This window comes from Papaver somniferum, chromosome 6 (assembly GCF_003573695.1).
Source record: "Papaver somniferum cultivar HN1 chromosome 6, ASM357369v1, whole genome shotgun sequence".
Lineage (NCBI taxonomy): Eukaryota > Viridiplantae > Streptophyta > Magnoliopsida > Ranunculales > Papaveraceae > Papaver > Papaver somniferum.
Window position 1 is genome coordinate 179,568,261 of NC_039363.1, and position 17,493 is coordinate 179,585,753.

Below are 17,493 nucleotides of genomic sequence, written 5' to 3' on the forward strand. Positions count from 1 at the left end.
CCCCAAAGCTAGCAGCTGACTAATCCAAGAGATTAACTAAATAAATAGGCACTACGAATCTAAATCATAAACTTAAACGTTCAATTAGGAAATCTGCTACAAAAACTTAACCCAAGACTAGCCCCGCTCAGAAATATATATATATACAAGAACTTCTCTCAAATGATACATATACAATAGTCATTTGGTTTACAAATATAATTTTCAATATGATAAACATAATACAAGTTAAACAACTAGCGAACTCGACCCTTAAAGCTTTCGCTACGAACTCTGATCTGTCTCTGAAACTGAAAGTGGAAATGGGTGAGCACATCATCCCTAAAAGGGGTGCCCAGCAGCAATAACAACTAGCTTTCAAGTAATCATTAATATGATTCAAAGACAATGCAGGTTTTATCGAAAGTCGGTAATACAAGGAAAGACAAATGATACATAAAGTAGAAACTTCTTCATAGACATTCATAAATAACAGTAAACATTCATGTATGAGATGTGTGTTGCCGCATATAAGGGAAGAGTAATATTCGTGCTAACCACACTCATCAGGTAATATTCTTGCTAACCACACTCATTAGAATACTTGATATAAAAGAAGAATAATATTCGTGCTAACCACACTCATTAGGTAATATTCGTGCTAACCACACTCATTAAAATAATGATATTGTGTCGGCACACATCTCATACCATACAAAGATATGCATGAATTTCACAACACCAAGATTGATTTGTAAAACAATAATGAATACAAGAGAGTTCGTTATCGATTCCCACCTCTTTTGATGACAAGCCTTGCATACCTTGATATCCAAAATCCACTGGTTTATTCTTTAGATCGGTCGTTGTTAATAAAGATTAACTGTTAATCACACAAGCACTCTAATGATTAGCCAAAAGGCTCATACAAGGTTCAAAACACAAACTCATACGATACTCTAGTTATAGGCTAAGTGAACTATCTAATGATTCTAAGCCCACCTATGGTTCTAAACATTTTCATTATTTATCTTTAGCATACAAAGGTTTACTAGTCCAATAAGATTGATTCTACAGTCTATTAGTTATGTCTTAAGAATGTCTACAACTTACAGAAGAAACCAAAGGTCAAATCAGTCCATAAAGGTCCAAGTTATCAAAATAGGAAAACTATGTCTAAGTCTAAGAACTTGTTTGTTTGCAGCTGACTCGGCGTCTGAATCTGAGTCAACCCCTGACTCGGACCGAGTCAGCAGTCAGACCGTTTGTTTTCCATTTTGAGTCAGATCTGACTCGACCTCTGACTCAGACATAACCCCTGACTCGGACTCATTTTTTTAGTCAGGTAACAAAATACCCCTGACTCATGGGACCAAACCACTGACTCACTTATTTCCGAGTCAGATGAGTCAGATCTGACTCAAAACAAACATATCGACTCAGATCCAGATGAGTCAGGTGATTTCACTCAGATCCAGATGATTCAGATCCAGACGACTCAGATGAATCAGGAGTAAACAAACATGGTGTAAGTCTACTAAACAAACCCATTAACTTAACGCCCGGTCCAAGAGTCAACTGACGGTCGCTAACAGTCAAAGGGGTCAATTTAACAATCAACGTCTAATCAAAAATCAATTTCAAAGTCTACTGGTCAAGGTCAGGTCTGGTCTTGGATTACTGATTCAACTCAGTCAGATAAACAGAGTCAGCTAAAAATAGAGTCAGTCAGACAATCTGACTAGGATGACTAATAGGTCTAAACTCAAGATACAAAAGTTCATACAATTCAAGATGCATAAGATCAAATCTAACAGAAACAACTCCGTAGTTACATATATACCAACAACTCTTGTCTAAGTTATGAAATTCATAACCAACTCCATTACCAAGTCATTACCATTCTGCATATTAATCAACAACAGCGTCTTCATATTCTTCACCTGCAACTCAATTTAGCTTCCACCAACAACTGTACAGCATCAATAACAATCTCATGACAGAACATTCATCTCGGGTAACACTTCATATTCACTCCCAACACATAAAACATATGGAGCCTGAATTCCCTCTATAAATGTAACTCAAGATCATCTTCCAGATAGTACATCACCACCTATTCTTTTATTTGTTATCAATAGTTATAAACCTCCACCAATTACCATCATTATCACAATTCAAACTAATTCATCATAACCAATTCATCCACCTGCAACATCACTTTATCAGCTTCATTGTCGTTTCCAGTTCATTTCACTTGCACATGTAAACTCATCAATTCCCATTAGTACTCATCTTCTGTCATCACCACAACCTGTAATACTCATTCCATCAAGCACATCCTAAACATTCATCTACACAACACAATTACCCAAACCACCAATTGCACTGCCAGTTCACCTCAAAGACATCTGAGCTGCAACCAAAACCATCTCCCATGTATTTCAACCTTCAGCTAGTCACCACAACTCCTCTGAAGCAGCAACTACACTTCATAATCACAACTCCAAGACTATCTGCCATAGCATCTCAACAGAATCTTCATAAACCATCATCTTCATCTTCTAATTCTTCCTTGCACCTCAATTGAAACCGTAATCCGTTATGCATCCACTCTCCATATCCAGTCCCTTCACCACTAGTTCACTCCATGACTGCAAACACCACCCCTTACAACTTCAACTTCATGTCATCTGTAATTGCATCCCTAACAACATAATTGTATCTCCTCCAACAGTCACAGCTCAACAACAACAATTAACTCACAACCATCTTATCTGGATAGCCAATATCAAGTTCATCTCCATCTTCAAATCACAGGATCCTAATTCCAAAACACCAACAACAATCCCAATTCACCAATCCATCTTTCTCATCTGCTAATTCCAATTCAGACACCCTAATTCACAAGAAACCCTAACATCTGGATTTGGGAAAGAACAGGGGAAAACCCTAGTTCTATATGAACCAAAATTAAACTCAAAATACTCACCTCTACCTTCAATTAAGACCAAACCCACTTATAATCAATCACTACAGAGAAATTTCATAAAGAAACATCAATCCATTTGAAACAATTTAACATTCAAATCAGCAAACCCTAATTTACCTTTTTTTTTGTAAATATGAATCAACTACTTGAATCAACATCACCACCATCATCTACTCCTCGACCGTACTCAGCTCTTCTTAATTCTTCATCCTCAAAACCAAACTCTAACTATCAATCCTCAGCAGCATCAGTTCATTCTTCTCCCACAACTAAATCAACTTCAACAACACACCATCTTCTTCATTCATCGAGCTAACTAACTTTCTATGAACAACTCTCACAAGAATAACTCTCTCGAACTGAGATCGACAGAGAGAAGGAGAGGAAAACAGAGAAGAAGAAGGAAATAGAAAAAGAAAGAAAGAAGAAGAAATAAAAAGAATAAGAGATAAGACTTCTCTTCGACACGTTGGGTGGTGATAAGGAAAAAATGGTTATTAAGGCGCCCAGAAAATAGATAGGGACAGCCAGACGGTTCAGATTATTTTCCCTTCAATATAATCCAGTGATATCTTCCTCGTCCGGTATCCGAATGACACGTTCAAGCAGTCCAATTCGCATAACTTTTCGATATCTATTCGAGACCTATCTACTGACACTAATTTCGTACTAGATCGTTGTTAGATTAATTTCTATTATTTAACGTTCGTGTTAAACTAAACGAGTAATTATCGACTAAGACGTCTTTTGACTAGTCTAATAGCGTTGACGAACTTGAGGTTCTCTACAACAGATATATCCCATCTTAATGAAGGGTTTCTAAAAGAGAGAGGAACCAGACTTGGGTTCCTCAGAAGTTTTCACCTTTTTTTTAATTCAACTAACTTATTTGAATCTGACTCGTCACATATGAATGAAAATTTATTAAATAATTGGGTTACATATTTTTTCTCTTTGATCTAATCAGAAAAGTGCCAAACCGGTCATCTAAAAAATTGTACTGAATTCTGATACTTCTAAGTCAGATGTCCGAGGGAGTTAGACAAAAATAATATGAGAAAGTAGACTCAAAAATAATTTGAGTCAGACATCGAGTTAGTTTCAGACGCTGAGTCAGATTCACACCAAAACCAACATGGTGGAAGTTCGAATGAAGTTACAATCTAGAGTTGATTTCCTTTAACCTTACTAGTGTATGCAAATTAAAAATAAAAATACTTCCAGTATGTGTATACATATATTTTTCTTTGGATTTGACTCATATGGATATGGTGAAATCACCAAACTTATGTGGATTAACTCAATATGTTTGCTTTTTGAATCAAATTTGACTCACACCAATGTGGCTGATACACGGAGCTGGCTCGGGTGCGCTAACGAGTTTGACGTAGAGCAACCTGGCATTTTAATTTCATTTTCTGATTTCATTTTCCCGTTAATGTCAAGAGTAATGACAGCCAAAAATCCAGAGATGGGATCATGGAGGGTTTTCGTAGCATTAGGATCATAAAAAACTACAAAATATTTGTTGGGATTTGGCGAATCCAGCAGTTCGCCATAATGTCAAATTGACACTTTGTAAAAGAGTGCGCACAAGAATGAACTCCCTAGCCCATACCGTTGTGTATTAGCATTCTATCCCTTATAAATCTATTTTCTTTGTTCAAACGTCTAGCGAACAATTGCTTGAAGAATTTGGTGAAACTTGTGGCTTAATCTAAATCGTAAATGTTATAAACCAGTTGACCCCAAGTTTTCAAGGAGTCTTCGAGAAGGTTACTCCAAATCTCTGGTTGGCCAAGTACACGTTGTTCACAATAGGTATAACCAGTGGGTCAAATATTGCCAGCGGCTCTACAAAAAAACATGAGTTTTATTACGGATAGGACGATAATTTTAGTTTGATACACATATAATAGTGTTTACATTCATCGCATAATTCTTACTTATATTTAGACAACCATTCCAACACATGTCATTTAAACGTTGATAGTGTTTATCTATATATGCATGTACACTGTCTATGAAGATGACAGGAGTATTAGTGTGTGGGTTGAAGATTTTATGCTAAGATCACCATCAAGTATTGGTTTATGTATGGCGTCTGTGATGATCAGTTGAAATGAACAATTGAGGACCTGTTAAATTAGTGTAAATCCAGGATTGTATTGATTAAAAGTGCAGAAGTAAAATTATATATTTTAATAAAGTGGATCATTCCGGTCATGTTTGTTTCTCGTTCACCTATTAAAGTATGTTCTCTGCTACTCTCTTCTCCCCCGAGCAAGATTAAAGCCCAAAAAGCTTCTTTGATTATAATGTTGTTTTTTCCTTGCCCATAATTGATTGAATAGATAATTTGATTTTTAAACGCAACGTAAATGTCATTTTGCTTAGGAAATTCATTTTTATGAATCCACTCATCATGTTGTTTATGTTTTGTAAACGGCTCGTTACATCATTTGGATATTACATTAGTCATTTGGTTATTGTGTGAATCTGTGATAGTTGGGTTGCCACTTCCAGATTAATTGTTAAACAACATCACATTCAAGATCTTGTGCGGTAAGAAATAGATAGACCAACAAACAACAGAGGAAACTAAAGATATAATTCTCATTAATTTGAGAGAAAAAACAATTACATAGATTTGTTCTTTAAATGAGAAGAACTTCCCCAATTCATAACCTGGATTAATTAGCAATGAGCTTATAACTTGGGCATAGTTTTTCACTACTGTACTACTCCACTTGGGTATACCTTACATCCTGTGAAGAAGGTCATATGGTGATTCTACGGTCATTTGAGCAGTGTGAGGATCTTTTTTTTTTTTTTTGGAGGAGATAAAATTCATTCACTAGAGAGTGCCGAGCTAGCACTAAAAGAAACAACACACAACTATTCAAACTGGATAACACAAAACGAGTAAAGGGGAGTGCAAAACATGGAACAAAAAAACATTTCCCCTACTACATGTTTGAAGCTAGTTACTACTTAAAAACCTCTCAACCGTGCATGAAATCCACAAACTTAAAATGCTTAAAGGATTCATGAACTCCCGCCCTACTGAATAAGGAAGCCTTCACTTGAATAATAACCCTTTCTACTGTTTTTTCCTTGTTGCGGAAAACTCTATCGTTCCTTTCCTCCCAGATTTGCTGCCATATGGCGAAAAGCAAACAGAATTTAAGAAATTCCCTTGGTTCGGTCCTGAATTTCAACTGCCAAGACACAATGAAATCCATACATGAATCTGGCGGCCTCCATCTAATTTCCAACAAGTTTAAGAAATGATCCCACACTTTGTTTGCAAACTCACATTGAATAAAGATGTGTGAAATTGATTCGTGTCCTTGATGACACAAACAACAATTAATGTTTTTGATTGCCATCCCTCTTCGACGTAAACGATCAATAGTTGGTAATCCACTCATTGCTGCAGCCCAAACTAGAAATGACACTTTCGTTGGGATGACTGAATTCCAAATGTAATTCGACGGCATTCTGCGTTGTCTTGCTTGAGCTTGAGCTTATCCTCGTAACTGTTGTTGTCTATCAATCATTTCGTAACAAGAAGAAACTGAGAATTCTCCATTTTTACCTGGAGTCCATGACCTTGTATCTTCTTCTGTTCCTAAATTGCTAGGATCCCCAATAGTTTCAATGAGCGCAACAACATCACTTGTATTTTCTTCTCTGAAACCCGATTTAAAGCCTGAATCCCATGATGGAGTTTGCAACCCATTTTTGTTCACCATTCTGTGTATCATTCTTCCTTTCTTGCTCGACTTTCTCCAAATTTTAGGAAAGAGCTCGTCCAAGGGTTGTGCTGTTTTCCAACTATCTTCTCAAAAACGAACATTCTTACCACTCGATACAACTTGCTTAGTCCCACTTTTCAAAATTTTTGATTGCTTAAGAATATTTTTCCATAACCCATACCCTTGAGTCTGGTTTGTTTGTGGAGCAGTCCATGCCTCTTCATCACCTCCACACTTTTCTTGGATGATTTTGCGCCATAGACTAGATTTCTCTTTTCCATATCTCCAAAGCCACTTAGTTAACATGGCTTGGTTCATTAATCTTACAGATTTAACCCCTAAGCCACCTTCTTTTTTTGACATGCACACCTTTCGCCATAAGACCCAATGCATTTTCTTTCCATTTTAAGAGTCTCCTCAAAGAAAATTACGCATGAGTTTTTCCAATGTATTTGCTACTGATGCTGGAATTGCAAATAACGAGAGAGTATATTGGCGTCGACCTTAAAACACTCTTAAGAAGGATCAATCTCCCTCCTTTCGATAAGTATTGTCGTTTCCATGGCGCTAGCCTTTTCTTTAGCCTATCAATAACCGAATCCCAAATACTTATCCTTCTTGAAGAACTACCAATAGGAAGTCCTAAATAAGTAATTGGAAGACTTCCAACTTCACACCCCAGTACGCGAGCACATTCTTCGCAATTACTGGCAGCATCTCCTACTCCAATAACTGAAGACTTTTCCAAATTAATATTCAATCAGTAATTTGTTGCAGCTCAATTAGGATTTGCTTTAATGCCGTAAACTGTGCAAGATTTGCATCAAGAAACACAATCGTATCGTCTGCAAACTGTAAATGCGTTATTGGCGTTTCATTGCTCTTTACTTTGAAACCGCTTATTAACCCATTTCTTTCTGCCTTCTTCATAAGAGCTGAAAATACCTCTGCGACCATTAGAAATAAGAACTGCGAGAGGGGATCCCCTTGACAAAGGCCTCTCGATCCCTTAAAGAAGTTTGTTGCTGCCCCATTAACAATAAGAGAGAACCGCGTATCTTCATAACAATTTTTCATCCACTTTACCCACCTCCAGCCAAACCCCATTTTCCGACCAATTATCTCAATAATTTTCCAATTGACATGATTATAGGCTTTTTCCATGTCTATTTTACAAATGATCCCTGGTTTCTTCTCTTTTATTCTCGAGTCTATACACTCGGACGCAATCAAGATGCCATCCAAAATTTGCCGTTCACGAAGAAATGCCCCTTACTCCAGAGAAATGACCTTTGGAAGTACCACCTTCAGCCTATTTGCAAGAACCTTAGCTATTATCTTATAAACACCCCCGATTAAGCTTATCGGCCTGTAATCTTTTAACTGTGCTGCTTCAGTTCGCTTTGGTAGTAAAGAGATAAAAGTACACTTCATTCCGAATCTAGTCGACTTTCATTGTTGAACTCATTAATCACTTTTAGAAAATCATCTCTAATTATACTCCAGCAAGTTTTAAAGAACTCATTTGCGTATCCGTCGGGTCCTGGGGATTTGTCGAGACCAGTTGTGTTCATTGCTTCTAGGATTTCCTCCTCTAGTATATCCCTCTCTAACCAACGTTTATCCTCACCGCTAATCTTTATGAATTCCAAATCATCCCCCTTTGGTCTCTTTACATTTTCTTCTGCGTACAACTGCTCGTAATATTTCACTACTTCTTCTTTAATTTGCACCGGATTTGTAACGTCTTCTCCCTGAACCTGTAGCTTGAAGATGGTATTTTTCCTTATCTTCCCATTCACAATTTTGTGAAACATTTTGGTATTTCTTTCACCATCTTTAACCCAGTTGGTCTTAGCCCGTTGCTTCAACTTTCTCTCCTTAACAGTGGCAAGTTTAGAGTATTCACGCCTTAATCTCAATCTCTCTGAAAATTCTTGTTCAGTAATATTATCTTCTTTTTTATCTATCACCTCGATGCCCAAACTGATGTCTTGCATTTCCTTTTCCAGCTGACCATACTTATTTTTGCTCCAACACTTGATCAAAATTTTCAGCTCTTGTAGCTTTTTTGAGAAAATGAAACTAGCAGATCCAGAAAAATTCATACTCTGCCACCAAACATTCAAATTCGCAAGAAAGTCTTCATCTTGCAACAAGAAATTCTCAAAGCGAAAAGGATAAGGACCCAACTTAATACCACCTCCTCTTAAACTGATCGGGTGATGGTCTGATAAATTTCTACGAAGTAAGTGCTGAGTCGCTTTAGGAAACTGATCTTCCCAGTTACCCGAAAAAATAAAGCGATCAATTCTAGTTAAAGTTGCCTCACCTTGCATGCTAAACCAAGCAGTGTAGCAACCTCCTAACAGCGGCAAGTCGAATAGATTATGTCTTCGCATAAACGAATCGAATAACCTGATGTGCGTTGTAGTTTTATTATTCCTGTTCTTCTCAGCAGCAAAAAGAATACAATTAAAGTCTCCTCCCAAGCACCATGGAACATCCTGCCATCTTCTTCTTACTTCATCCAACTCTTGCCAAAAGTCTTTACTATGTTGTACTATTTCATCTGCTGGCCCATACACATTGGTTAGTATACATTCGAAACCATTTTGGACAAACACACATTTCCCGGGATGGTATCATACGGGGTTTGGGCTGTTGTTCTAACATTAGGATCATAAAAAAAAACTACAAGTCCGACTCTCTTTCTCTCTCTCTTGTGAGATATTTGTCGAGATGCAGATCTAGTGTTTCGGCTCAAATTAACATCTTTCAAAAGAGTCAACTGCCGAGTCCGTACTCGGTTGTGTATTAGCCTATAGTATTCTATTCAATATAAACCCATCTTCTTTGTTCAACTTCATGCAAATGTTCGAGGAATTGTGGTTTAATTTAAACTGTAGATGTTATGAACCAGTTGACCCCCATGATACTCTAGACCTCTAGTTGCCTTGTTGTTCACAAAAGATTTAACCGGTGTGTCAAAAATTGCCAGCTCTATGAAAATGTCATGAAAACATAGGACGATGATTTTGGCTTTTCTCCACGGCTTGAATGTAGGTGGATGAGGCCGGCAGGTCAGGTCAGTTGTCCATAGAGAGTGGGGTCATCGTGGAACTTACCTAGGAAATTCTTTTTTTTTTTTTTTTTTGAATCCATGGATCCGCTGCTTATGTTTTTACATCAGTTGGTTCTTAGATTAGCCAGTCGGTTTAGTCTCATTTTTCACACCGACCACTTCAAGATTATAGTAAATTTTACCAGTCATTCCCAATTATAGATGTTATATCACTGATTAACGCGCGTTTTCTTTTGACTGCAAGACCTATGAGATTAAACTAAAAACATCATTCATATTGCAACCCTCACATGCATTATAAAGAAGATCTTGTGCAGTAAGAAGTAGACTTGCAACAAACAACGGATGAAACTGATCATTAAAGAGAAAATAAAAACAATTACATAGATTTTTCTTTAAATGAAAAGAATTTACCCAGTTCATTTAAAGATTTGTCTTTGTTGAACGTTCATGATAGAAACAATAAACAATATGTTTAACTATTGAGAGGAGAACTCGTTATGCTTAAACGTAATAAGATAGTGGGTGATGAGTGAACAATTGACCATGATTTTATTTTCAACAATGTTTTTGTATGTTTTTGTTGAGGACTAGAGTTTTGTTTATGAGTCAAGGATATTTTGTTCCCTAAAATCAAACGGCACCAAGACTGAAATTAGGTCTGAATTAGGTGGCGAGTCCGATCTAACTCAAACCGACCAAACAAATAACATTTTTGATTATTTTAGCGTTACACGGTTACTTCTTTCTGTTAGCAAAGCTGTTCCTGCAATCGTTTATCCTGTGAAAGACGTGACTTCATTACTCTTCGTGAGTGCAACTTTTGATTAATTAAGCATATTTTGGTGTATTTAAATTTAAAATTTGGTGGATATGTGAAGGAATGTTTTGGGAGTTTGATACCCCATGAGTTAAGAGGTCTGTTTGCAAAATGGTATAAACTGTTTTTAAATACACAAAATTCGTTAAAAAGACCAAAAACAATAATTTTTGGGTGAAAAGGATATTTAGATTTTGATACTGTTTAAATGGACAAAAAATATAAAAATAGCCAGAATATAAACAGTTTCATCCTACCCATTTTCAAATACTTTTTTTTTTATTTTCAATTTACATTAGGATGCATCCAGTTTCGTCCTTATTATTTTTTAAGTTTAAGTCAAGATAAATCCAGTTTCATCTTTGCTATTTTTTAGGTGTCCATTTCACTCATAATAATTTTTACTTGTCCATTTGAATCATATTTTAAAAATATTTGGACAAATAATCCATTTTCGGTTTTAAATAAATAAATACTAATAAAAAGGACATTTGACTTTATAAAATCAAAAACAAGATCAAAAACAGCTTTACTTTCTCTTTCGAAAGTATACGTAAAAAATAAATTATCCTCTCAACCACGATTTTTTTGTTTTTTTTATTCGGTCGAGGAAATGCCTAATTGATGGAGATCATGGCCACCCTAGCGTTTAGAGTTCAGATCAGTGGGGCGCACAATGTTATTAGGTATCCAAAGAGGAGAGAAAGGGGGAAACAGGTAAAGCTAATCGTGCTTGGCTTCTTCTTTTTTTTCTTCAGTTTTTGTTGTTGGCATTAAATGTGTCAAAGCTGTAGTAGTAGTACAATCGGGGTCTAGCACTAGCAGTACTATGTTCGGTCCATTTTCTTAAAATATTTTTTACAGAAATGATCCATCCAATTATACAATTTCGTAGGATATTTTTCTCTCCTAACCACGTGAATTGTGCTCTCCTGGAGTTCCTGTATATAGTTCACTATTGCATTTCTTTGTTTGATACTGAGTGAGTTGTTTGGGTGGTGATCATATAATGGGAGCTGAATATCAAGAACCATTGTTGGAGAAAATATATTACGAGAATTGTCCTGGTTGTAAAGTTGATCAACTCAAAGAGACCAAACTTGGGATTCCTTACAAAGAACTTTCCTTCATATGGATTGTTGTATTATGCACTTGTATAACTCCTCGCCTTCGTATGATCATGTTTGTTAATTTGTTAGGTCCCATTCTAATGATTCTTTCTCTTGATATGTACGTACATACGCTTTCTTGATTCTTTTTGGTTTGTTTCAGCTCTGCCAATATCATCTCTCTTTCCATTTCTATACTTCATGGTAAGCAGCATGTCCTATGCATGATCTGCTTTAGCTTGAATATTACTAGCTAGCTAGTTATTTCCTACAAGTTTTCAAGTGTGATGTCAAAATTAAAGGAAGCATTTTGATCTTTTGTTTGATTTCTTGTGTAGATAAGAGATTTCCACATTGCGACGAAAGTTGAAGATATTGGATACTATGCAGGATATGTAGGTCGGAATCTGTACATTTTTATTAGACAAACACGAACGAGATATATTTTACAGATCAAAATGCAATGCTATTGATTAATTCTTTTGCATTTACTTGTAGTATTTTTGTTTGTAATATTCAGGGTCTGCGTTTATGGTTAGAAGAGTTTTGACTTCTGCTTTCTGGGGAGTCGTAGCAGATCGATATGGTCGGAAACCTGTTATAATGTTTGGTACTTTTTCGGTGTAAGTATTAGTTGTTCTCATTTTTGCTTACGAATGTCTGATAAATAATAAGTCGACAAATTAATTAAATTTGGTTGTATATTTCAGGGTTATCTTCAACACTCTATTTGGTCTCAGTACAAACCTTTGGATGGCAATTACGTCTAGGTTTCTTCTTGGATGCTTTAATGGTCTACTTGGTCCAATGAAGGTAAGTGTGTGCTTGACATGTCACGGTGATTAAGATATGGAACTGAATGCTAAAATATACCTTTGTTTCTTAGGCATATGCGTGCGAAGTTTGCCGAGATGAATATCAAGCTTTATCGATGTCGCTTGTAAGAAAAATCGTACATTAATTTATTTTCTTAATCGTAATCGATATCAACTCCAGAAAAATACTCTATTTAATTGTAAAACTTCTTTCCAGTTTAGTACCGCATGGGGAGTAGGGCTGATCATTGGTCCAGCTATCGGAGGGTTTTTCGCACAGGTATATTACGACATCCTTTTCCAAGTAAATTATGAAGTTTCAGTTAATTCTACTATTAAATACCATGCTACTTAATCAAATACGGTGTTGTAGCCTGCAGAGAAGTATCCAAGCTTATTTCCTGACGGATCTCTCTTTGCAACGTATGCACTTTTAGAAATTTCATTTTAAATCTTAGTGCTTTTGCTTGATTTCGGACTCTTCTGTCATAATATCATACATATTAATTAATTAATCATAATTCTTTCTTTCTTGCAGATTCCCATATTTCCTACCCTGCCTCTGCATATCAGTATATGCAGCAGCTGTATTTATAGCTTGTTTTTGGCTGCCGGTATGTTTCATCTTAATCAATTAACATTTTTTATGTCAATATGCAATCTTCCTTAAATTTTGATCTTATTATTATTATTCTAGGAAACAGTACACAAGCATGGTGAATTGAGTGGGAAAGAAAATATAGAAGCAGCAAATTCAATGGATTCTAAAGAAAGCCTTTGGACGAATTGACCATTAATATCTTCAATCATTGTATACTGTGTTTTCTCACTCCATGAAACAGCCTACTCAGAGGTAAGTTATTTGAAGGGTTCAAAACAAAGGGGAAAATGGCTTTACGTACTCTTAGCATTCCATGGTTCCACTCTCGTAATTTTATTTGGATACTAATTAATGAAATTTTCGATAGATATTCTCTCTGTGGGCTGTTAGTCCTAGAAATCTTGGAGGATTGAGCTTTACCACTGAGAACGTTGGTGAAGTTCTTGCAATCACAGGTTTCAGTCTTCTAGCGTTTCAAATTTTTCTATATCCGGTGGTTGAGAAGATTTTTGGACACATAAAGATAACTCGTGTTGCAGTGGTACGCTCTTGATCAACAGCTTTTATAACCGTACGTAAGAGTTAGTTCTCAAGGGGATATTGATGGTGTTTACTTTTTTATGGTGCTTAATGCAGATTTTATCTGTACCATTGCTATCAAGTTACCCACTAATAGCAAAACTATCTGGGATCAGTCTCGCACTAGCACTAAATTTTGCATCCTTGTTCAAGAATGTTCTTTCTGTAAGTACTAAAATCTAATCTTTATACACAAAACATACGAAGATAAATAGGTTGCTTTGATCTGCCATTTCATCATTCTAATCAACAAGAATTATATTAATTTGACTGTTAACCGCAGCTTGCAATTATTACTGGATTATTCATCCTTCAAAACAACGCAGTGGTAGCTCTCTCCCTTCGTCAATTTTTCACCATACATTTTATAGCTAAGTAAAAACTTTGTACTTACTAAATAATTTTGTGCCTGAATGTTTAATAAACAGCCTCAAAATCAAAGAGGAGCTGCGAATGGTCTTTCAATGACTGGGATGTCTCTTTTCAAAGCGTTTGGTCCAGCTGGTGGTGCTGTTCTCTTTTCATGGTCACAAACCCACATGGATGCTTCATTTCTTCCTGGTCTGAATCTCTTTTGATAGCATATTCAATTCCATCACTTCCTTATTAATATTGAAAGAGTCAGTTCTTTCAAGCTTAGTTTTTATTCCTCTTGAAACTATAATCTGACTTGCCATGTTGTATTGTGTAGACAACCAGATGGTTTTCTTCATCCTAAATGTGGTTGAGGTGATAGGATTACTAATGACCTTCAACCCGTTCCTGACGTTTCCACATAAACGTTGATAGTGTTTATATATGTACACTGTCATCCTCATCCAAAATCAGATTTGTGTAGACCTGCGTATGTCCACTGTAAAACCAAATGAGCTAATTTGCTAGTCTAAGAAGGTAATTATTGCTACTTAATAATGGTCAGGATTTTTTTATCATAGGAAAATTAAAACCCAAACAACTTCACATTCAAGATTGTAGTTTCTGATCAGTCATTTCCATAATTAATTCAATTATAGCTATCATACTTCTGATTAACATTCTTTTGACCAAAAGAACTAAAAGGACTAGTATATTGCAACTCTCACATACATTATGAGGAAGACATTCTGCACTAGGAAATAAACTAACAAACAACAGAGGAAACTAAAAACATCATTAGAGAAACAATTACAATTACACAGATTATTCTTTAAATGAAAGAACTCCCCAAATTCATAACCTAAGAGAGCAGTGAGGCTATAACTTGGGTATAGTGTTCCCCTATTTTGTACTCCACTTCGGAGTACGTTACATCTAGAGACAAGAGTTGGCTCAACAAGGTGCTCAAAAATTGGATTTTTGAGAGGAAAAATCAGTGTGCGAAAAGAAAACACTGTGGGTGATGAGTGAACAATAGATGACGATTCGATTACCTAGAGAGAAAGAGAGATAAGGAAGAAGGAGGCGCAAATGTAAGAATGAACCCTATTTGCTTGTTATAAATCTTGGAGATTTAGGGTTTACTTCTGATCGTGCATATTATTTGATCAAACGGCAATCTGTATTCTACTACTGACACCAATTGCGTAACAAGGAGAAGACAAGATTCTATCACGACTGGTAGTGGGATTAATCTTTAATGTCAAGGGGATTATACGTTGTTTGAGCTGCTGCTCTTGTGATCATAAAGAATTAAAAGTGGGATCATTTTCTCTCTAACATTTCAGCCGTAGTTTCAAATCGAATGCGCACAATAATGAACTCCCAAGCCCGTAGCTTAGGAATTCAACTTAAGCAGTGTTCAACTATCTTCTTCGTTCAACTTCTTGCAAAGTGCTCGAGGAATTGGGTGAAGTTTGTGGCTTAATCTAAAAATCTAAACCGTAAATGCTATGAACTAATTGACCCATGTTGTCAAATTTCTCAAGCAGTGTTCGAGAAGGTTACTCGAGACCTTTGGCTGGCTAAGTACGTTGTTGTTCACAAAAGATTTAATCAGTGGGTCAAAAATTGCCAGCAGCTCTGTGAAAATGTCATGAAACATGAGTTTTATTACGGATAGGAAGATCATTTTAGTTTGATACACATATAATAGTGATTACATTCATCGCATAATTCTTACTTGACATACTTAGACAACCATTCGAACATGTCAGCATGGGCTTCTTCAGCATGCTTTACAGCTTCTTTGTTTACGACTTGCTTCACAAGTTCTGGCGGAGACTTCAGCTCCCAAAATGGAGATAGGTACCTTGATTTCTGGAAAATTAATAAGCCGAAACTACTGTCGTTTCTAACACTAAAATCAACACTTGCTCAAAAACATTGAGCATAAACATTCTTAAAGAAAACAATCCATACCCTTGATATCATCCACCGTAACAAGTCCTGGATGCATCATAACTATAGCTTTGAGATCATCAGACTTTGCTAGCTCACCGACTACCTTCCCTGAGGTGAAGGCAAATTATATTCAGTTCACTTTTATAAAGAGATCATCATGTTAAGCCTCAAGAGTCTTACCACCACAGCACATCCCTGCAGCTCCAACGGCAGAAATTCCTGTATCTTTTAGAGCTCCAATAACTGTTTTAGCATCTTCAGTTCCCACATCCTACAAATGATTTTGATGAGAGAACAATGAATTGAAGTAGAGTTGGAGAAATAAAAAAAGGAACCAAGTGTACCAACCGTTCCATGAAATTCAAGCCAGACCCAGACAACCTTATCACCAGTAGCAGTGTAAGGATCCCCATGAAAGAAATCAGGAACTACGACGTAGAATCCAGCTGCTGCAACTTTGTCAGCTAAATTCCTTTTACATAGAACAAGAAAGATGTGATATGTTTGGCTTAAACTTAAAATCTTTTGCAAAGGTCATTCTTATATACAGATGAAACACATCAGAGTAAAAACATTAGTATATAAAAATGAACCATTAGTCTTTGAGCTGGAGAGAAATTGGGCATACCTCAAGTTAGGCGCTTCATATCCTGCAACATAAAGTTGGCAACATTGGTAAAAAATCAAAAATCTTTAACTCGATAATCAAAAGCCTCCGAGAACCAAAATATTTAAGGCAATAGAGTAAAGAAAAACTGAAAAAATTTCTCCTAATACTGGTTAATGAAATCCAAAGAAAAAAAAAGAGCAATTCAGATTTGGTGAGCACCATATTATCAGTCATGAGATAACACTGCAGTATGAGTAGAAAGTCAAGAATCAAAGCGGGGTGGTTACCAAAAGCATCAGAAACAAGAAAAATTCCAGGCTTTGAATCTGAAGAACCAGAAACATAGCTTTGTAGACCTCCAATTTCTTCAACACGTCCACATCCTGAACTTAAACTAAGATCTGGTGGATTTTGACAACACTGAATTTCTACCATTTTACACACTCTCTAGTGCAAATCCCCTACTCTCTTGGGTTGCTTCAAAATGAAAAGAAGTCGTAGAAATTCAGTTGGTGGTTGAGTTATTTATAGTGGAATATGTGGGCCAAAAACTCTATTATTACAGTGCGTTTGGTTAAAGATTTTCAAGCCTAGGAATCCAATTATGGGGTAATCCTATTCCTAGAATTGGTTTCCAAGGAATGGGAAATCAATAGTAGGACCAACATTTACAGAATCGTGTTTTTACTCCACGAACTTTTCAGGGGAATGGATTCGTAGAGAATTGGATTCCGGATTTAAAATACATGTTTGGTTCAAGGAGTCCTAGAGAGTCTACAGTAGAGTTGATGTGCGACTTCGTCCCACTGGACAACATATCATC

The 17,493-nt window shown here is 36.2% G+C and overlaps 1 protein-coding gene and 2 pseudogenes across 1 annotated transcript; 1 reads left to right on the plus strand and 2 right to left on the minus strand.

Annotated features, from left to right (window-relative positions):
* Nucleotides 1–7,488: 7,488 nt before the first annotated feature.
* On the minus strand, nt 7,489–7,896 carry LOC113291921 (uncharacterized mitochondrial protein AtMg01250-like). Its single transcript, XM_026541402.1, has one exon. The coding sequence runs from the start codon at nt 7,894–7,896 to the stop codon at nt 7,489–7,491; it is 408 nt and encodes a 135-aa protein (XP_026397187.1).
* A 3,750-nt stretch (nt 7,897–11,646) lies between these two features.
* On the plus strand, nt 11,647–14,527 carry LOC113286493 (annotated as a pseudogene).
* Nucleotides 14,528–15,778: 1,251 nt separating this feature from the next.
* LOC113286494 lies at nt 15,779–17,253 on the minus strand (annotated as a pseudogene).
* Between the last annotated feature and the right edge of the window lie 240 nt (nt 17,254–17,493).

What these genes read in the sequence shown, in the direction of transcription:
- LOC113291921 (XM_026541402.1), bottom strand. Translation starts at nt 7,896, where the DNA reads ATGGAAAAAGCCTATAATCATGTCAATTGGAAAATTATTGAGATAATT.